Below are 22,657 nucleotides of genomic sequence, written 5' to 3'. Positions count from 1 at the left end.
AGAGGACATACATTGAGCCAGAAGTAACAGTACTTACTTCTGGGGAGAGATTGATATTGAAGGATGGTGGAGGAAGTAGGAGACTTTAACTTTTAACTCTACAATACTAACTAACTATAAACTATATACATAACTATTTAAATTTTTTACCCTTAGGATATGTTCATGAAGTACTTATACAATTAAAAACAAATAAATAAACCAAAACTTCACATTGGTATTTAAAACATTGATTACGTGAATACATAAGTGCTAATCTAATTTAGGACCACAGAAATTTCTTTAACAATTACTATGTAAAACTTTAATGGACAAAATAAAGAACAATATGAATAAATAGAGAATACAACTTACAGCTCTTTGAGAGGATTCAAGATAGCAAAGATGACACTATTTCCTAAGCTAAAGTATAGGTCTTAATACAATAAACAATAAAAGGTTCTTGGTAGACATTGCTTAGAACTTGATTAATAGTGAAATTGATCTCAAATAGGCAAGATCACCAAATACAAGGTTTCTGGAGGTAATAGGAGTGAGTACTTGTTTTCAGCTAAATCACCTCCTTTCCAGCCCAGCTCACTGCCTGCACTCCCTGAGGTCCACTGCTCTTCGCCTTTCCTGCTTTGGGTGCCCAATCTCTGTCTATACCTCTATTGCACCAGTCACTAGTCTCCTTACCTGATGACTCCTCCAATAGACTGTATGCTCCTTGAAAGGAGAGACCATTTTCCTTGTACCCTGGCACTTAGCACCACAATTACCACAGAGCAATAATGTTTGTTGAATAAAGCAAAGCAAAATACAAGCTGTATAGTTCTGATGTTTAAAAGAGAAAAACTAATCAAAAAAATTCAATAGGAATTCCCTAAAATGGGTTAAAATATTAGAAAAATTCAACATCTAATAAACAAGAAATGTTACAGTGGAAAAAATCACTAATAAATATTACAGGAAAGTTGGCTATTAGTAAAGAAAAAATATCTTAGATTCATAGCTCATCTGATCAGATATAGCAAATTTCAAATGGATCAAAGCTTTTTTTTTTTAATTCTATTTTTAAAAACTAAGGAAGAAAGGCGAGGAGTTTAGCCTGGAAATGAACAGAATGAACCCAGGAATGCAAGAACTTGTATGACTACTGAATAGCATCAGAAACAAGGTGGAAATGTTCAAATAAATAAAAACTTAAAACATTTTCATAATGTGTAAAAACGTAAATATCAAAATGAAAGCAACAAACTAGAAAAAACAAGTAACCAATCCTTGCTATATGAAATATAAATTATACAAATTCCCAGTTTCCACTTGATAGATGGTTAAAACTAGAGGAGGAACAGGCAATAAATTATTTTACGCAAAAAAAGAACACAAACTCTATAGTCATGAAAAATATTCAGTCAAATAAAATATCCTTAAGATTTTTATATACCTTTAAGCTATCAAAAATATTAAACTAATAAAAACAAGTATGCTTATTGCTTATGGTGATAAAGAATGTTTTAACCTTTTTAAAGGACAAGCTGGCAATATGTAACAAGAGCTATAAAATTGTTCATGCCTTCCAGATAAGTACATTCTGGGTAATAAGCCGTAAGTAAACAGCCCAAATGAACAAAGTTATTTATATAAAGATATTCAATGCAAAAACATTAGAAAGCAGAAAAACTGAAACCACACAGATGTACACAAGAGGAATTGTTAAGCAAACTGGTATATTATACAACAGAATGACTACAGTTGTTATTCAAAGTGGTAGGTGAGATTATATAAGCAGAATAATAGAAGGTACACAGAAAAAATGTGGAACACAAAAAAGTATGTACAATACAAATATTTGTATTTTGAAAATGTGGGGGAATGTGGAGAGAGAGAAATCATGTATTGGGTTCTTTTCCAATAAAGTTTTTAAAAAATGTAAAAGGTCTGGCCATGACCATGGCATGGATCTTGAGCCTGTTGTGAAACTACTACTTAAGAGAAGGAGATTTTGGGTTAAGGATTGGAGTTTTCTCTCCTGTGACCCCGAATTTTCCTGTGATAAGACACTTTAAAATTTTAATTACAGTAGTGTATGAACTGTTATCCTAAGGTAAAAATTGCCTTCCCACAAACAGGGTCATCTTACAACTCCCACCTTACGCACTTATACCCACAACTGTTGCTGCAAAACAAGCAGCAGGAGGGGAGGGGACACACCCAATACCCGCTTCAACACTGGCCCATCACTCAGCCTACTGCCCAAGGCAGCCAAGTGGCCCTTGTCAGACAGCAAGAAGCCTTCCTGGCAGAAAGCAAGATTTCATTGAACTGATATAACCTGAGAGAAATTTAAACCCAAATAGTAGAAGGTTGTTAAAACATCTGCCACACCTGAAACTAACACGATATTGTAAACCAACTTTAATTTGAAAAAAGAAAAAAAAATATCAGCCAAGATTCTGGGATTCTTCCTATACTCATTTGGCTCTCTCAAACAAGACATTACATGTGTTTGGGACAGAGTCTCAGCTGAGCCCAGTGATTCTGTACAACAAAAGAGGAACCTTTCTCAGGGGCACCAAAAGTCAAAGCTGAGGGTTGCAAGGATGTGGATCTACACACAAGTGAAGATCTAACAAAATCCTAAGTGGGGACTTACTTTCCGCAGCACATGTGATGCTTATCAGGCATTCCCAAGCCCAGGACGAGGACACAGTACTTCTGTGCCAAGTATTTCTGTGCTGCTTCTAACTTACTGATAACCAATTCCATCTCTTTTTTCTCTACAAGGCCCCTGAAAAGAAAAACAATAATCTGGATTAATGTTGGCAAATGTCTATATTAATTAGTAAAAAGTCAGAAGTATAAACTATTTTGAAAGAAACCTGAGTCAACACACCTCACTTATCATTTCATTTATTTTATTTGAGCTGTGGCAGAGAAAGTTCCTCAAAGCCCCTTGATATTTATCATTGTAGTCAGCATCTCAAGTTTATGCTGAATATTCACTTTTTAAATAGATTCTTTATAAATTGTATATGTATTCTCAATTTTAGACACAGGAAGTCCTAATTTATATAGAACAGCTCAACTAACAAATTCCCTATACTAGTTTCTGTGGCAGTTAGCAGCCAATTTTCCTGCTGTTTTGCTAAAACAGCCATGGAGACTCTTTCCCACCTTAGCTTCCCCTGGGTTTCTGATGTTATTACTGAGTTCGGGGGCTCAGTGTTTGAACTACTCAATGTTTGCCCACCCTCAGTTCTGTGTTTGCTAAGGAGGCATCTGTGGAACACCACTCTGGGAACTTTGGCATCAATTACAATCACCTTGCTTCCCTGTGAAAACACAGCCCCAGTTCCGATTGAATTGCAAATGTACTTTCTAAAAGGCAACCTGTTTTTAAGTTACAGCATGTCTGAAGCCTAATTTTAGACATTTTTGCTGTACAGTACAGTAGGAGACATTGCCGACAATACATTCCAATGATTGCTATTGAAAAATGAAGTGTCACTAAATTTGTCCCTGCCTTTTTATTTTCAGAAAGATAAAAGCCAAACGAAATGCACCCTAAACAAGAAAGACAACCTGCCCCTTCTGATGTTAACCACTAGACTGGCCGCATGAGGATAAGCTGTGGGGAAAGGTGGTGGGTTTAAGGATAATACGGATGTTTCAAAGCACAAAACATTATCACTGTGGTGAGAAGGCCTGTGAGTAATTGGAATAAAATGAGTTTCTGAAATAGATAAGGTGGGTTCCAACTTTAAATGCCCAAATATCATATAAACCCAACATACACACCCACGAGCACCCCGGTGACCATCACTGTGCCTGCCTCCCTGTTGCCTTCCCTCATCCTCACCCCTGCTTTGCCAGGCCTGCCTATAGTTAATCTCTTCTTTTGCTGTTGAAAACAAAGCAAACCAAACAACAACGAAGAAATGCTTTGAAACGTTTCCACCAATGGTTCTCACGTTTTAATATATGTAAGAATTGCCTGGGATATTTGCTAAAAGTGCAAATTCCCAAGGGCAACCCCTCTTCCAGATTTTGGTTCAGGAGGTCTGGGTAGAGCCTGGCATTTAAAATAAACCCAGGGGGCTTCCCTGGTGGCGCAGTGGTTGAGAGTCCGCCTGCCGATGCAGGGGACACAGGTTCGTGCCCCGGTCCGGGAAGATCCCATGTGCCACGGAGCGGCTGGGCCTGTGAGCCATGGCCGCTGAGCCTGCGCGTCCGGAGCCTGTGCTCCGCAACGGGAGAGGCCACAACAGTGAGAGGCCCGCGTACCGCAAAGAAGAAAAAATAAATAAAAAAATAAAAAATAAACCCAGGTATAACCCTTTGGAAAAATTTTTAGTAATAATTTCAAGTGCCATACAATTGGTCATAAACTTTGATCCAACAATCTCTCCTGGAAATTTATCCTTTGTAAAAGATCATCCAAAGTTAGGGGAGAAATCTAATGCATGAAGATATTCAATGCAATTATTATTTATCTATTTGACTATCAGAAAAACTGGAGACTCCCAAAATATATAAAATAGAGGGATAATAGGAGTAGTAATACAGGCTGTAGTAATAGAGCCAAGTACTATTTAAGGATTTGACATTAACCTAACATATGAGTCCCCCCGTGGGATTGAAGCCAGGCACCAAAGTCTGTACCCTTAGCCACTATACTACATTGCTTCTTAATAGGTAGGTCAATAAGTTATTAACATACAGTAGCTTGATGGAAAGTTATGCCACCATTAAAAATTATGATTACAACGATTGTAATAACTTGAAAATACTTATGATGTTTAAAACTGCATACATAATTGTACCTTTGTTCAGAAGCTGTAAGTCCTAATTACAGATGGATAAACTCAGGGACAGAGGGTCGAGTTCATTGGTAAGGGATGTGGGGACACCACACAGTGGTTTAGGCAGAGACTTTGGAGTTAGAGACCTGGATTCTAGCCTCAGCTCCATCACTAACTTGGCATGTACAACAGCCATTTAACCTCTCTGAGCCTTAGTTTCATCATCCGTTAAATGGGGATAAGGGTTTTTCTTCTGGAATTAGGGCATTTAGTCATCTAAGACCATCAAAGTGTATCTTTAATATCCTTCTGTAACTCTTCCTGCTCTCCTCTCACAGGTTATAGGCTTTCCTTCCAAGGGCCAACCACTAGGCTAAGATAATATGCATTAACTCATCTAATCTGGACAATAACTGTAAAGTGAATGCTACTATTATCCCTATGTTATACCTCACTATTTTGACGGAAATTAATTTATTTCTTAAAGTTATTTATATCCAGATATCTCAATGTAATTTATATTTGTTTCTATTATAATAAATAAACCAACTGACTACTGGAAGCTTGAAAATGAAAAGTTGTTATGCTTTTTTTAGAATCACACCACAGAACCACTAATTTTAAGGCTTGGATTTTTCTTTGTCATTCTGTAACTGATTCCTTCCATGAAAGTCTACCATATATCACTGGGTTCTAATAATTTTTAGTATATTTTATTTTATTATTTTTTAATAAATTTTTAAATTTATTTATGGCTGCGTTGTGTCTTCGTTGCTGTGTGCGGGCTTTCTCTAGTTGTGGCGAGCAGGGGCTACTCTTCGTTGCGGTGCACAGGCTTCTCATTGCAGTGGCTTCTTTTGTTGCGGAGCATGGGCTCTAGGTGCGTGGGCTTCAGTAGTTGTGGCATGCGGGCTTAGCTGCCCCGCAGCATGTGGGATCTTCCCAGACCAGGGCTCAAACTCGTGTCCCCTGCATTGGCAGGCAGATTCTTAACCACTGCGCCACCAGGGAAGCCCTTTAGTATATTTTTAAAATAACTAAGAAACCTTTCTTCTGTTATCTATTTCTATAAATTAAGAAATGAAACAATGTCTTTGCTTTTTTTAAAAATTTTTATTGGAGTATAGTTGCCTTACAATATTGTGTTAGTTTCTACTGTTCAGCAAAGTTAATCAGCCATACATATACTCATATCCCCTCTTTTTTGGATTTCCTTCCCATTTATGTCACCACAGAGCACTGAGTAGAGTTCCCTGAGCTATACAGTAGGTTCTCATTAGTTATCTATTTTATACATAGTATCAAGAGTGTATGTATGTCAATCCCAATCTCCCAATTCATCCCACCCCCCCACAACGTCTCTGCTTGATTAGCAACAATCCACAGAATTAGAAAAAAACATACAAAATATAAGCTAATATGCTATCAAAATCTAATAAATTTCTTCTTTGGAAATAGTTAAGACTCCTCAAACCTTCTGAGCCCACAGCTGGCTTGAGCCCATTTGCTTGCTACCACAGAAACACTTCATGTTCTCTGGCTGCTCTGCTAGATGTTGCATATTATAATGGCTTTACTGTAGTAGTAGTGTTTGAATTATTTATTTGGTTCTTTACAAAACTGCTATCCCAAGACATTTATCTATCCACAAAATTTTTCAAATTTTGAAAGGATCTTGCATTTTGAAAACATTCTACAACAACAAATTGATGACTCTATCCAGCATTCCTAACAGCAAAATCACTGGGTCGGTTCCACATATAGTGGGGAGGGCAGCCTGGGCACTGGGAAAGTTCCATAGCTTGCAAAGGTCACCAAGCCTGAGAGGCATTGTTCTGCTCTGGATTCTGAGTTCCCAGACTTTTGCCCTGTATAGCTCTGAGCCACCTCCACCTAAAGTGATTAAATTCTTCACATGTAGCCTAAGAAGTCGTTTTCTTTTATGATATATAATATCATTTTGGTCATATCTGTTAATTTTTTAAATTCTTAGTTTTTTTCATTAGATGCTTACAAACCCTTTAGCAAGAACTTTGTAAGCAAGACAAACACAGAAACAATATCTCTATCTGCACTGTCCAATATGGTAGCTGTGAGCCACATGTAGCTACTGAGCACTGACTGTGGCTAGTCTGAATTGAGGTATATTGTATTTGTAAAATAGACACCATTTCAAACACTTACTACAAAAAAGTAAAGTATTTCATCAATAACTTCCTAGTATTGACTACAGGTTGCAATGATAATATTTTTGAGTTACTGGGTTAAATAAAATATCTTGTTAAAATTAATTTCACCTGTATCTTTTTACATTTTAAAAATATGGCATCAGAAAAGTTTAAATTACATATATGGCTCTCACATATTGGGCATACTCTTCTATTGGGCAGTGCTGGTCTATATTATTTGCAATATTTAGTTAACAGAATACCCATCTGAATTATTCAGTGAGACTTAAAACTGATGAACCCCTTCCTGTAAAATGTTTTAGCATACTCCAAGATTTTTAAATTTCCATCATCTCTTTACCCTAGACAAAAGTTAGTTTTAATACTGGCAGTGATAAAGCATTAAAGTGCACTACAGGGAATTCCCTGGCAGTCCAGTGGTTAGGACTCGGTGCTTTCACTGCCACGGCCCCGGGTTCGATCCCAGGTCGGGGAACTAACATCCCGGAAGCTGCGTGGCATGGCCAAAAATAAATAAATCAATCAATAAAAATAAAGTACACTACAAAATTCTACTTACACCACACAGCTTTTGGGTTTCTTTTCCTGTGAGATTTTTTCCAAGTAATAATATAAATAGTACAACAATGCCATGAGGAAATTGTCAAGATTCTTATTCCTATGGGGAGATTAAAAGAAAATAATGAAAACATATTTCAAACATAAAGCTTGTCATGAAAAAATATATGGGCACACAAGAATAAGTAGAAACACATGTTACCATACCCATCACACAACTAATTTACCATTTAAAATTCTATCTACTATAACTGTTGAAGATATAAGAAACCTGATTTTCGTAAACAAAATTTTTTGAGAGGTCACAACTGAATTATAGTTTTGCTTACCAATTAGTTTTCATTTTTAAAGTGTTTTTATAATACAGGTAATTTTTTGTTGTTGTTTAAAAAATGTACACAAATGTGGGCTTCCCTGGTGGCGCAGTGGTTGAGAGTCCGCCTGCCGATGCAGGGGACACAGGTTCATGCCGCGGAGCGGCTGGGCCCGTGAGCCATGGCCGCTGAGCCTGCGTGTCCAGAGCCTGTGCTCCGCAACGGGAGAGGCCACAACAGTGAGAGGCCCACGTACCGCAAAAAAAAAAAAAAAAAAAAAGTACACAAATGTAACAAGTAAAAAGACTCTCCCCTCACTCCTTTGTCACCATCCTACTCCTTAGTGGTAGCCACTGTTAAGAGTTTGGCATGAATCCGTCCTAAACCTTCTAGAGCATAGGCAATCACATATAAGGTCCTCCCCCACCAGCACACATACATATGCATGAATATATGCCTTACTTTTTTTTTTTTGGTAACAAATGGGATAATGCAGTATATACAAGTCTTTGCAACTTGCTTCTGTCACTTACCTGTGTAACATGGACCTCTTTCCATGATACCATGTATAGATTTTCCTCACTTTTTTAAACAGGTGGATAAAGTATGCTATAGCTCATAATTTATTTAACTAATCCTCTACTGATGGATATTTGGGTTTTTAAAAAATATTATAGACAATGCTGCAGTAATTATTCTTATAGCCACATCTCTGAGTAACTTCCTAGAAGTGAAATTGCTAGGACATAGAATATCTGCACATTAAAGTTTCATAAGTTTTGCTCTCCAAAAAGACTGCATCGATTTACAATCCTATCTCATTTGTTTTAAAACTAGAAGGCTTTGCTTTCTTTCTAAATATTCTTACAAGATTTTTGCTGCTTCCTTTCTAGCCCCAAATGGAAATTCTTACTCTGGCATGCATTCCTTAACCATACCTTGAGAGCAAGATGAAGATGACCATTGCAGACTTTTTTTTCACAGTATTGATAACTACCTGTCCTAGGTTGGGTTCTCCCAGAAACACACCATGAGACAGATTTGCGAGTAAGTAGTTTACAAGGAAGTGATCACAAGAAACATCAGTAGGGGAGTGGGGAGGTGAGATGGAAAGGGGGTGTTAACAAGTTCATTATCACTGTGGACCAATGTAGTTCAGTACCATGAGGGACTCTAGGAGACAGCGTAGAAAACTTAGAGTTATCCTGACAGATGGAAGCTGGGATATTTATCTACCAACTCTCCCTCCAGCATATCACTGATTGGAGGCTGCTTCTCGGGCACTGACTTCCTAGTGCCCCAAGCTTGTCCTGTAGCCCTGCAGGCAGGCTGAGTGTGCTCCTGCCATAGAATAAAGCTTCAGGCAGAGAATCTCAGGTGTTTGCCATATGCAGCCTTTACTGAATGCTGAGGGAATCTGTGAGCGCTGCCCACAGCATAGGATACCCAACTCTCACTGAGCACTTACAAGTGCAGCTGCCAGGAGAAGCACCTTCCACGTACCGCCACATGGAGACACCATTACTTCCAATTTTGTATCCAAGGAAACTGAGGCTCAGGAAGATCAAAAAGCTCACCCAGAGTCACACACCTAGTACTTGTTGGGGCTGCCAAACCTAACTAGTGGAGAAAACTGATCTTCAGTAAATGAGTATACCCTTTAACCAACATATACATAGCACAGTCTCAATGGGACTCTGACGACGTGCTCACCATACTCCTTGCCCTGGACTTCATTTGGGGCTCCTGTAACTTCTGGCTTCCTCTCTTTGGTCTCAGTCTTGGAAACCGAATCCTGAGAGAATGGCTTGCATAGAGCCAGCCCTTTCTCCAAAGATCAGATTTGTCTTCATTTATCAGATGGGATGATTTCAAAATAAAAGATCTAAAATGTCTCACAAGCATTACATACCTCAGAAATGTTGTAAAAGAACAGATATGCTGCATCTCAGTATCTTGTAGCAAAAGCAAAGCAACAACTGAAAGGAGAGAAGATGGACAATTGAAAGAGGGACAAAGAGCTGCCTTAGAGGTTGACACCAGGTAATACATGTAAGGATGATGAAGCAGTTACTCACGTTTAGCATCGTGGAGTGTAACGTTGCCCTGCTGACTTCGTTTCTCTAAGCCTTTGGGTGACTTGTCGTCTCTTAAAGCACACCTTTTATCTGTCAACCTGTTTTGGGGATATAACAGTCTATAGTAGTGCTTTGAAAGGTTTTAGTTGTATTTTATCTACCCTGAGGCACATGAGGTGTTTACTATAAAGTAAGGAGACCCTGAGTGTCATGTGTGGGTTTCATTTAATGTAGGATCATTTTGGAATACATTTTATTAAACATTGTATTTACTATGCTAGGGGTAGGAGGAATGCACACTGCCTTACATAAAAGGTAAATACCAATTTGATCCAAAATAGATCATTTAAATCATCTATTTTTGGCATAGCTATCATTTTCATTTTTTTTAAAGAAGCTGAAAATTTGCTAATAGCCAAATTATCACAGGGATACATTATTGGGATGATTGTAACTCCCACCATAATTGTGAAATAGTGCATGTTCCTTCCTTGATGGCTATTTGCATTTCAACCTAGGATGATGGGAATGATATTTTCTTAGCGTCTGCAGAGGCTTAAGCCATTCTGCTGAGAGGTGCTATCAGCAACACTGCCATGGTGCTAAGTTAAGCTACCTGTCTGAAGCTGGACCATCAATTTCAGCAAAGTGAACTGCTTTGCCTTTCTTTCCTCTTTCTCTGAGTTCTACTGCAGGTGTAAAACTGTAATAGAAATGAGAAAATTAGGAACTTAACCTTTTCCCCGGGGGAAACTAATCAGAGCATGACCATAGCTCATGGAACCTGAGGACCAGCACATATTGTGAGTGTCCTGGAGAGAATCTGAGGCACAGCTGTACTTAATTCATGTATTTACATGTGGTACAATCATCTAAAAAAGATGAAAAGATCAGACTCTATATTCAGCCTTTACGTATCACTATCCCCCTGAATACCACCATACACAAAACATTTCCATCTGAAAATGCTGCAGTAACTTCAGAAGAAACAGAAAGCTCGTGATCAGTTTGGAAGGATTTTTTGATTTACTGAGTACTTGTTATGTGCTTCTAAGCATGACCTCATTCAATCTTCACAGCAACTCTATTAGGAAAATATTACTATTATTACAATTTTTACATATGAGAAAGATTGAACCTTAGAAAGATATTAAGTAACTGGACCAAGATCACTTAACAAGTGCCAAAGCCAGGACCGGGCACAGGTTCTCTAGCCACAGAGCCATGTGTTTACCCACCAGGCAGTCCTGCCCCCCGAGCAGCCACCTCGTTATCACTGCTGTGGACTCCTTCTAGAAGCTTGAGGATCTCGAAGAAGGTTTCAGGACCCTTTACTTAACTCAGGGTTGCTTTGACTCTATAGTTTTTGTACAAGCATTACCAAGCAGTAATGGGCCTAACTAACAATGGACCACAATTAAGCAACAAATAAATGTGTACTGAGGCCATACTCTGTGTCAGGCATTGCTATAACATTGAAAATAAGTGGTGCGTGATTACAGTCAATGCACAGACTCTCAGGATTATCAGCAAATACTTAATAGGAAAACAGAGAAAAGCGTTTTGAAGACTAGAAGGATGTGGTTCCTGCCTCATAGAGAGTTCATTTTCTAGAATTGTGGTGTCTACCAAATACATTGGTTTGGTGACCATTGTGGATTATGACGTTTATTTTTCTGCCTGAAACAATGCCATGTTGATAACACCACCCAGAAGCTTAATCTCTGCTCACAGTTACATGTCTCTCTGTTAAGTTTAAGCATAGATATAGTAAGTAGACGCACTTTTCCCCAGATTTTAGTCATTCCCTAATCATGCATATATACTCTTTATCATCTCTTTGTCAACACAACAGTTTTGAAACAACTTCCTTTAAAATTTTTCTGGGATTGGTTACCCACAAAATCATCATTTTAGAGAAATACCTCCCATGGGAATGATAAAGTTAACCAGTTTGGTACTTTCTTCTTCCAGGAGTTTTTGCCAACATCCTGGCAATATTCAGGTTGTAGACTAGGTTAGAATCTAAAAGCATATACATGATATCACCTCAAGGGAATGATTTTTTGTATTTTTCTTTCTTTTCAGACCACTGGCACCAAGTTGATTAGTGGATGTAGAAATTTCTAAACTTTTCATTCTTTCTTGTCCTCTTCTTATCACTGGTCTCCAAGGATTGGGTATTTAGAGGGAAGGTGTGCTGAAATACTGAGGAGGTGGCAGGAAAAAAGAAATGAAAGGATACCAAATGGTGTTGGTGGGTACCTCCAAAGAGAGATGGGGCAGAGAGGAGGCATAGTGATGAAGAGAGCTATCTTCCACAGCTGTATACTTCTGTATTATTTCAGGTTATTTTAATAACAAGAATGTATTGATTATCTGCGTTCCTAAAAAAAAAGTTGATAGAGGAAGAAACAGTACATTGTTGATACATTCTGTTGACAGGCCATTTAGATAGCCTTTAACAAAATCCTCAATTCCCCCAAACATTCAGACATTTTCTAAGAGCTCTTTGAAGTCCATTCTACTTGCTGGATATCTAATGTGTGGCATTAATAGAACCACCCTAAACAAGAACACAAAGTTGTTTTCAGTTTTCTCTTGGACCGTCACAACATTTTGGCCACTTACAAGCCATTGGCTGTTAACTTTCCTAACAGGCTAAAGAAAACTCAGGTCACCAGCCCTTCCCAGGGTTTCTCTTCTCTAGAAGATGAGAGAATATAGATAGAAACACCCAATTTCAGTTAGTGTCAAATGAAATTGCTTCCCTCCTAACCTTGCCTCAGTCCCATCCCTATAATTCAACATTTTTTGCCCTATTAGTTTGCCTGAGTTGATTTGAGACAAGAGAGCCTTAAGATAAGGAAAGGATACATTTGGATCAGGTCTATGAACTAAGTCAAATGAACTTAGAATTATAAAATCATAAGATCATAGAATTTGGGGGTTAGAAGACATCTAAAAGATCATCTGGTACATGGCTATCATTTTACTGATGGAGAACTAAGGCTCAGAGAGGCTGACCATGTCTCAGTATTTGAAACTTGTGGCAGGTAGTGCCTGCTCTTAGCCAGTAGTCTGGCATTTACTGCGAAACCTCTAGTCCTTATTCTCTGACCTCTGGACACGTCTTCCCACACTTGCCTGAATGGCTTTTCACTTGACTGAAGTCATTCTCCGGATCAGATGGTGAGATGGATGTCTCTTTGTGAGTGTCCTGCCATAGCTCTAAAAGCAGCCTATGTTCACAGTGCATTTGGAATCACTAAGAAGCATCACTAGTAATAATTAAAAATTGTCCTTTGAACTGCACCTCTGATTGGCTCCCAAACCACAGTCTGACCTAGATCTGTACCTTCTTCCGGTCTCCGTAGTCTCCCTCTCAATCTGGCAACACATTTAGAATCACAGACCACACTGTGTTGATGTGATTTCCTAATATCACAGCACAGTCACATCATTTCCCTTTGCCCTGAAATAAATGAGAAAAAGCAGTCGTATTTTCTCCTAGAACCCATCACTAAAATGCGGAGGGCTGGACCACTCCTGGCTTCCACACCAGTTAGAGCTCTTCAGTGGTTACTAGAGTCTTTGGTTAGGCTGTGTTGAAAAACAAGAGAAGTTCGAGGCTTCTGGAGGTGTAGTTTCCTTGGCTGTATGTCCTCAGGGGAGTCCACGACCTTGGCAAACACTCAGACAGGCGGCTGGTTCTCTCCCAGCTGGGAGTAGGGGGCACTTGCAACATGAATGGCTGGGACTACAGACACTGTGTCAGAGAGAAGCATGCCTTGTTGGTTGGCCCATTACTTCCCCATTTAAAACCTTTCAATCCCCCCCCACCCCCGACCCCACGTGGCCTCTGAATAAAGTTTAAATTCGTCAGCATGGTCTGTAAGACCTTTCACGATCTTGCCCTGGTTTAAAACTTCTACTTCCTCTCTTAACACTCGCCTGGAGCTCTACACCCAGCGTACTGACCACTTGCAGTCTCAGATGTGTCTGGGCCTCTGCACGTGCTGTTCCTTCTGCCTAGAACGCACTCTCCTACTCCACAACCAGAGCTCCCTTTGCCTTGCCAACACCTTCTCCTCCTCAGGTCTTAGACAGCGCCTCCCCTGGGAAGCCCTCCCTGTCTCTCCTGTCCACTGGCTTCAGGAAATGCCCCCATTTAGGTACTGGGTCAGGGCATTTGGGTGAATGCAGGTTTCCGGAGCCCTGGCCCAGCCCAGTGTGGCAGTGGTGGCAGTTACTGAGGAGGGAGCTGGAAAGGGAGCAGCAATCTCGGGGGAATGAGTCAGGGTCGGTAGCACTGCTACCAAAAGATTCTCCTCCCAGTAGTAGCCTGGGAGGGTCTGGTTTACTTTCAGTAAGGAGAGCGGCATAGATATATCTTCCTGCACCTTCAAATTCCCAAGCTTTCCTGTGTCTATTACTTCCTTCCCACCATACTCAGCGGAAACTCTGCTTCTACCTTTTCCAAGCTAATCTGCGCTCTTGATCCCATTCCCACTTTCCTTCTCTTCTCTTCCATCTCTTCTTTCTACCCAAACAAACTCAAAAATTTCCTACCTTTATAACAAAAGCAACAAAAGTCCCTTCCCTTAGTACTGGATCCCCTAAAGGCTACTGTCGCTTTCCTTTTTCACTGGTAAACTTACTGATGAGAAACTAGCAAAAACAGAGTACTCTTTATCTCAGGTTCTTCTCCTCTAGCTACTGTAATCTGATTTCTACTCACTGCCTTCCTGAAATGGCTTCTCACCTAAGTCCCCAGCGACCCCTAAATCCAAAGGCTTCTTTTTGCCCCATCCTGAGCTCTCTTTAGCATCTGACATTGCTGACCACTCCCCACTCAAATTCCCTTTCTTATTTTGCCTTTGAAGGTCTTTGTGTGTCTCAGGGCTTTCCTCCTGACCCTTCTAATCATGCTTTCTCTTCAGTTAGCTCCTCTTTCTTTGCCTGTCTGCTATTCCTGAGGGCCACGTGAAGATACCTTTCAAAACCTTAAGACATACACACGGATTAAGAGACATATCAAACCAACTGCAATGTATGGAAATTGTGTGGATCCTGACTGGAACAAACTTTTAAAATATTAGACAATAGGAGACATCTGGATACAAACTGCATATGTGACAATGTTAAGAAATTACCTTTTGTATTTTTAGGCCAGTAAATAGTAATTTAGTTATAGTTTTTAATAGAGTGCCTATTTTTTTTGAGATATGTACTGAAATACTTATAGATGAAATGATATGATATCTGGAATTTACTTCAAAATAATCAAGGGGTGGAGAAGATGAGGGTATAGATGATACAAAGTTGGCCTTAATTTGGTGACTGTTGATGCTATGCTATGGGTATGTGAGGGTTCATTATCCCATTCTCCCTACTTCTGTTTATGTTTGAAATCTTCCAATATAAAAAGTTTTAAATATTTATATTTAGTTAAAATTTTAAAAATAACACTATAAGAGAAAAAAAAGCTGGCAACAAAGTCAGATGTACAATGATTTCAGGTACTGGAATTATCAGTCACAGAATGTAAAATAAATATAATCAGTATGTTGAACACAAAAAAATAAAAATAAGGTGGTAAGCCTTAACACTGGTGCACCGGTGGTCTTTGGGGGCAGAACTGTGGCAGAACCCCCCACTTTCTACTTTGTACATTTATATACTTGTTTTTCAACAAGTATGTGCAACTTTGTAATGAGGAAAAAAGATACGGAAATGGAGAGTAAGTTAAAAATGTATGTGTGTGTATACATACATAAAAGAAGATTTGGAAAGCTATACAATAACTGTTACCATGTTAACAGTCATACTCTTTATGTGGGATTGTCAAGTTTTTTTGGTTGTTTTCGCTTAATGGTATTTTCTGGTTTTTAAAAATAATATGATATTTTAAAACTTATTTCATAATTTTTAGAAGTAGGTATTTCCTAGGCTTCTGGCCTCAGTCAGTTCACTTTCCACTGTAATTCTGCACCGGCCCCTCTCAGGAAAACCAAACCCCTGCTTACTGAATTCTTGACCTGGACATCTCACAGGCAGGTCCAGTCAGCCCGTGGAACGCGCAGATACAGAGGGCCGACTGTACTATGTCATTTTATATAAGGGACTTGAGCATCTGCACATTTTGGGACCCGCAGGGGGCGGGGGTGTCTTAGAACCAATCCCCTGCAGATACCAAGGGCCGACTATATCTCAAATTCTGCACACTGAAAAAGTAACCTTGTTACCTTTCACCCCTCCATAAACATACCGGATCTGCCACCTTCCTTGTCTCAATAGACAATGCTGTCACCCACTCAGTGACCCAGACGTTCTTGCCTCCTTCCTCCCTTTGTCTCACAGCCAGTCTTACCAGCTACTTCCCCCTGCACACAAGGCCGGATTTATCTGAGTTGCCTTTAGCATGACTCTTTGACTCTGTTCTCCTGTAAGTCTCCATCTCCCCCTTAGAGTAATGCATAATTGTCTTGTCTCCCGAGTTCTAATCTTGCCCCTCCACGTTACTATGGGAGAGGGCTTTCTAGAGCACAGATGCAATCCCATGACACATGCTCATAAAGGTCTGTGGAGTGACACCAAACAGAACTGGTGAGAACAGTGACTGAACAAGCCTCTGCCTCTGCAGCTTCCATTCTTACCACTGTCTCCTCTCCACCTTCTCTGCCTCAGCCCTGTCTCATCACCATGAATTGGGGTGACATAGTGTCTGCAGCATTGTGTCTGAAAAAAAAAAGAGCATGTTCCAGCTCATGAGTCCTCTCTGACTTCAGACCTACATTTTAATGTGTGATGGGACATGCTTAGACTTTAAAAGGGAATCAGTATCTACATTTCCAACAAAGCCAAACATTAACTTTGGCCTAAAACATACAAAAGTCTGCTTTCCTTTTCCTTAACCTCACCCCTAGCAGCTGGACTCCCAAGGTAATCCTAATACTCGGGTTTGCCACACAGTTGCTTAAACACAAAGCAGCTCCACTATGAAAAGGTTGCCCCCATCTATTCTTCATGGTAGTCCTTTCCCCATCTTTAACTACACCCAGTTTGTGTACTTGACACAGTCTGGTGTTTGGGGGGTTTTATTTTTACACTGTTTAAATTGAGGTAGAGCTTCCATTTATGCAGTAAAGCACATAAATCTTAAGTGGACAGCTTGATGAATTTTCTTTTTTTTTTTTAACATCTTTATTGGAGTATAATTGCTTTACAATGGTGTGTTAGTTTCTGCTTTATAACAAAGTGAATCAGTTATACATATACATATGTCCCCATATCTCTTCCCTCTTGTGTCTCCCTCCCTCCCACCCTCCCTACCCCACCCCTCGAGGTGGTCACAAAGCACCGAGCTGATCTCCCTGTGCTATGCGGCTGCTTCCCACTAGCTATCTATTTTACATTTGGTAGTGTATATATGTCCATGCCACTCTCTCGCTTTGTCACAGCTTACCCTTCCCCCTCCCCTTGATGAATTTTCTACTATGTATATACCCATGTAACCACCACCCAGATCGATATATAGTCCATTTCCAACACCTCAGAAGGTTCTCTTGTACTTTCCCCTGCCAGTTGATAACCCGCAAAAAGTAACCCCTATTCTGACCTCTATCAATACAGTTCTTTTCTTTTGTCTGTTACTGTAAACTTTTATATAAATAAAATCATACAATATTTACATTTTTGTGTCTGGCCTTTTTCATTCAACATTATGTCACACAATCTACCTTTTAAATCATACCATCCCATGTATATTCTCCAAAATCAAGTGGGGAATATACATGGGAAATCAATCAAGCCATTTTAAAGAATAATTTGGTAACGAACCAAAAGAAACTTTAGTTTATGAATATGAATGTTTTATGAATAATAAAGTCAGTGTGAAACTGATATCTGTAAATTTGTTAGTAGGATCATACAGGAAAAAGTGCCACTTGGGGTGGGTTATTATTAGATTAGCACTGAAAAATTAGTTTGAAAAATACTACAAAATAACTTCATTTATAAAGATCAGTATGTAAAAAGTATGGTGCAATTTTTATCATAAGAAGAGAGGATTGAGATGGCCTTTATATATATACGAAGACTGAGAAAAGAAAATATTGGCACTGAAAATTTGCACCCACATTTTCTTGTGCTTTACCGTGTATATTTTGACTCCTGTGATTATCCTGTCTGTCTAATCTCAGAGCTATCTTGCTGTCTTTGTCACTATCTCACATTCACTAAGTATGATGTTTCAGGAGCTACTCGACTGAATCTTCTGTGACATATCTGAGAAGAAAAATTGAACTCACTGCTGTGGAAATGACAGATTACTCAAACACCGAAATAAATATTCCATGAAATGTAAACTTTTGATTTTGACTTTAATATAATGGTTAGCCTTTAAATTATTCATGTTTAAGTGCTATTAAATATTTAATTATATTTATAATGTAACTATAAATTACATCTGCACAGCCAACTCCTTTCCTGACCTCCAGCCCCATTTGACCAACAGCCTAAGAGATGTGTCCACATTATAGCAACCTCAAACACATCACCAGTTTTGCCTCTTTTATTCTGTATATGGGGGAAGGGCAATCCCAGCCAACAAATCACCCAAGCCAGACACCTGGGAGCCAACCTAAGCACCTGCTTCTCCCTCTCCCTTCACTTTCAGGCACTATATGGTATCAATCAATTCTATCCAAACATCCTGTCAATTTCATCTCTTGCATATTTCTTAGTCCTGCACCCTTTTCTCTCTGACTCTGTTTCTTACCTGGATAACTATTTATAAGCCTCCTACAATTAGCCTTCTAATTGGCCCTGTGCCTCTAGTCTTCCTCTGCTTGAATCTATTTGGTTGATTGTACTTGTTCAATAAACATTTGGTGAGTGCCTACTCTGTGAAGTTCTGCAGATGGCTCCAGGGACATGAAGATGACTAAGACAGTTCCTGCCATTGAGGTCTTGCGGTCTATCAGAGGGAGACAGTGTATAAAGTGGAAAGGACTTGGATAAATCTTGGTTCAAAATGTCAGTTCTGCTGCTTACTGGCTGGATGACTTTGGTTCAATGGCTTAGTCTCCCTGAGCCTTGTTTCTTCATCTATGAAATGGAAATATTAGTGCTCACTTTCCATGGCTGTTTTAAGACTCAGAAAAATAAGCAAATGCCTGCGATATAACAGGTGCACAGCAGATAGTGGCTAGTTTTGTTAGTTTAGTGATAAACACTTTTAACAGAGTCAGTCTTTTCTCAATGGAGAATTAAAATTAGTTTTTCTAACCTAATAATTTTACCTTGTAAAATTTACGGTCTACTGCAGCAGGTATAATATATGGTCCCATTAATGTAAAACTCTATTTCTATAACTCAAAAAGGCAATTTTATAAAGTAGTTAAGAATATGGGCTGTTAACCAAGTAGACCTAGATTTAAAACATCTTAATCACCTCTGAGCTGTGTGATTTGGCCAAGTCACTTAGTTTCCTGCACCCTTCTTAACCCTTTGACATCAGCTTCTTCACCTGTAAAAGTGGATTAACACCACGCAGCTGTTCCAAAGGCTTGGTAAACTGATGAGCACGGTGTCTGATACATAGGAGCAGCAGATAAACGTCATAAGAAGGGGATGTCAGGAAGGCTGCCCAAATGGTTATCTCTGCATGCTGCGATTGCAGCAGATCTCTATTTTATTCTTTATACTCTTCTGTGCTGCTTGAATTTTTTTTATCCCAAACACACGTAATGTTCATAAAAGCTGTAATAAAGTTTTGTTAAAATTTACCTTCTGAATTCAAGAGTTCTGGTTTCATCTTTCCCGTACCACATCCCTAATCGTAATCCCAACTGCTGTAAAATGAAACGATTGCGGCAAAGATAAAGGTTCCATTTACAATCCACATGTCACAATGAACTTTTAACAATAATTCTCACTAGCTGCTGTTTAACTCTATTCAATAAAGATGTAGCGTCTTAAACTGTTTTTTTTTTTTTAACTTGAAGCCAGGATTTTATCTTTTTTGATTGTTTTGGGGTGTAGTTTCACTAGAAAGTAAGGAAGGGAGGAAAGTAGGGGAGAAAGGAAGGAAGGGAAAGAAGAGAGAAAGGCTAGGAGCCTGTGTCATCTCACCATAGTAATTTACTGATTAACTGGGACTCAGACCACAATAAACTGGTGCCCAAGGCAGCCCCAATCTTTCAGAGGAGTTAGACAGCAACTCTAATCCTGACCCCACCCTTCGGAGGAAGTGGGCGAAGTACCAGGTTATCCTTTCCAAGCCATGGTAGCTACCAGCCTCCAGCCTCTCCTCTGGGGATCCCACCCAGGGCAGGACCGCTTCCTCCGCAGGACGGCTATTTATTTTCCAGCCAACCAATTAGAGGTGGTGCGGTGGAACTTTCCTATACCTAGATATCTGTGGGGGGAGCCGGAATTCAATTCTGACCGTTTGCCGAACGCACCTCCATCGTCTGGTTTTTGTAGACAACTAAGCCCAGGTCTCCTCGAGTGAGGTTCGCCCCAGGCTAAGGCGGCGCCCCTGCCTGGGGAGGACTGAGAGCAGGGCCTTGGCCGAGGGAATGGAGGGCGTCGCTGCACCGCCACCGAGCCCCCGTCGGGCGCCGCGGGCGGGAGGGGGTCGGCTTTCCACCCGCCACGGGCTGGGGGCGGCCCAGGTGCACTTACATCCGGCTAGTCGGCCTGCGAGTCCAACCGCCGCCTCCTCGAATAAAACTCGGGCACACGATACGTGGTCTTCCGCTGGCCGCATTAGACCGACCGTCGCGGAGGCAACTAACTGCCCGTGAGCGCTGAGAAACCCCGCCGACATTGGGCGGGGGCGGGACCCTGCTTCCTCCGCGGCGGTGGCGGGTGGGCGTCACTGCTGCCCATGCTGACACCTTTGGCTGCTGTGGCTCCCTAGCGTCTCACAGCAAAGCTGCACCGGGGTTCCTTCTTTAGAGGTCAGTTCTTCGTGCCTTCCCACCGAGAAGTCAACTGCATCACTGTTTTTTTTGTTTTTAATTAGAATAACTTTTTTTTTTTGGAGTGGACAGAGCAAGCTCCTATTCCAACTCCCTGCTCCAAAAATCCACTTAGTATGTTATCCTCAGATAGAAGATGTATCAGATATTAAACTAATAAGAACAGGTACTACACTTGATCTTAGCCAAAAGGTCTTCAGTTCCTTAGGGAAGCTTCCCCTTTGTTCCAAAGTTTAATAGCACTAAATGAAGTTCAAATCCAGGTTAGAAAAATAAAAACAAATAAAATAAAATATAAAACATACAGGTTGGGACTAGGTTAATTTAGGGCGGGGCGTGGCAGGAGGGGAGCAAGGGAGGAAATAAGGTTTTCAAAACTGGGTTCTGCTGCATAACTAGATGTGGAACCCATTTGAAGATATCCAGATGAGGGGTTTACGAGGCTCTTTAAGGAGTAATGTGTGTAAAGCATCACCCTGCATAAGTACTCAAAATTAGTGTCTCTCAAAGTAGAGAAACTTGCTTTGTATCAATGGGTTTTCAACTGATAGTTCTGTATTTACACTTTTCAAATCATGTGTCTTGTAATTTCTTCTTGCAGCTGAGTTGATATGCAGACTGTTTGGTATTTTTTTCCTTCCATCACTGATGTAAGCAATGCTAGATGACACTACATGACTGGGAATGCCTAATATATTCTGCTTTTTTTTATCCCCACAGCTTAATTAGCGTTAAAGAGATGGTTAGTAAATAGTGATTGTATACTCACATAAACTTTGAAAACATAGCAATAGATATCCCACTGCTTCCCCTTCCCTCCATCCTCCCAGTCTCACTACTTGGTAACACACAATCACTGGTCACAGTCGTATAAAATTGTAATCACCTAGATTCATGTTCCACTCACTTGAGTCCACTGCTGGTAGCTGTTCTGTTTGGCTCAGATATAAGGAAACCCACCTGTATGCTGGCAGTGCTGCTTTCAGGCTGTAGCCTTAGAGGCTGGCTTATTACAAGATGACTCACTTAAAAAGAATTTAGCAAAATATCCCAATCACCAAAAGCTTTTCTCCAAGCAGGGTATTTAACTTTGGGTGGGAAGAGGAGAAATAATGAGTTGAAGCTCCAAAAAGGACTGAGAGAGACCAAGGACTCTCGATAGTACCCATTCCCCACACTTCCAGGCAACTTCTTCAGTTATCTCAATGAGTGAAGAAATGCTAATAGAAAACCAAAGATCTTTTATACCTTACCATGTTTAACTTTAGGCTAAAATACAAAACTAAGGTAAAAATAAAAGCGTTGAGAACCCAGAACAATGACCTACAGAGAAGTTACATGACAAGTTACGTCACATGTGGTAGAGGGACATAATATTTAAAGGAAAGCCTCGATAACTCTTAAGGAACCATCTTATATTTCTGTATCACTAGGCCCTAACAAAAGAGGGAATAAAAAAATTGTTTTTATGGCTCTAAATTATTATTTTAAAAGTGACCCACTCATTTCTTAGGTTAGATTTTTCACCAGTTAGGTTTTTTGTTAAATGGCATGAGAAACTCACAACCTAAAATGGAAATATAATTTTCTTTAAAAAAAAACCCAAAGAATTCATGATGCTATAAAGTAGGGATAAAGGTGCCATCTAAATATTTAATAATTTCAAGTGTCCTGTGAGGGAAAGTTGTTGTTTTTTTTTTTGCCTAGTTAAGATAAATTCCTCAGGGTCAAAGAACTCAG

General features: G+C 39.8%; 1 protein-coding gene and 1 pseudogene across 1 annotated transcript in view; both read right to left on the bottom strand.

Moving 5' to 3' along the window:
* Positions 1-20,401, bottom strand: part of PPP1R36 (protein phosphatase 1 regulatory subunit 36) — a 30,432-nt gene extending 10,031 nt beyond the window's left edge. The window contains exons 1-7 of the mRNA XM_089906272.1: positions 20,396-20,401; positions 19,719-19,789; positions 10,543-10,629; positions 9,927-10,024; positions 9,761-9,827; positions 7,536-7,634; positions 2,639-2,773 (exon numbers count right to left, since the gene is read on the bottom strand). Coding sequence (XP_089762398.1) covers positions 2,639-2,773; positions 7,536-7,634; positions 9,761-9,827; positions 9,927-10,024; positions 10,543-10,629; positions 19,719-19,789; positions 20,396-20,401 — 563 coding nt within the window. The remainder of the gene's footprint in view (positions 1-2,638; positions 2,774-7,535; positions 7,635-9,760; positions 9,828-9,926; positions 10,025-10,542; positions 10,630-19,718; positions 19,790-20,395) is intronic.
* A 556-nt stretch (positions 20,402-20,957) lies between these two features.
* Positions 20,958-21,119, bottom strand: LOC115803685 (U2 spliceosomal RNA; annotated as a pseudogene).
* Between the last annotated feature and the right edge of the window lie 1,538 nt (positions 21,120-22,657).

Source organism: Delphinapterus leucas, chromosome 2 (genome assembly GCF_059928025.1).
Source record: "Delphinapterus leucas isolate spDelLeu-1000000601 "Yukka" chromosome 2, BTC_Dleu_Yukka2, whole genome shotgun sequence".
Lineage (NCBI taxonomy): Eukaryota > Metazoa > Chordata > Mammalia > Artiodactyla > Monodontidae > Delphinapterus > Delphinapterus leucas.
This window is presented reverse-complemented; position numbering and strand designations above follow the sequence as displayed.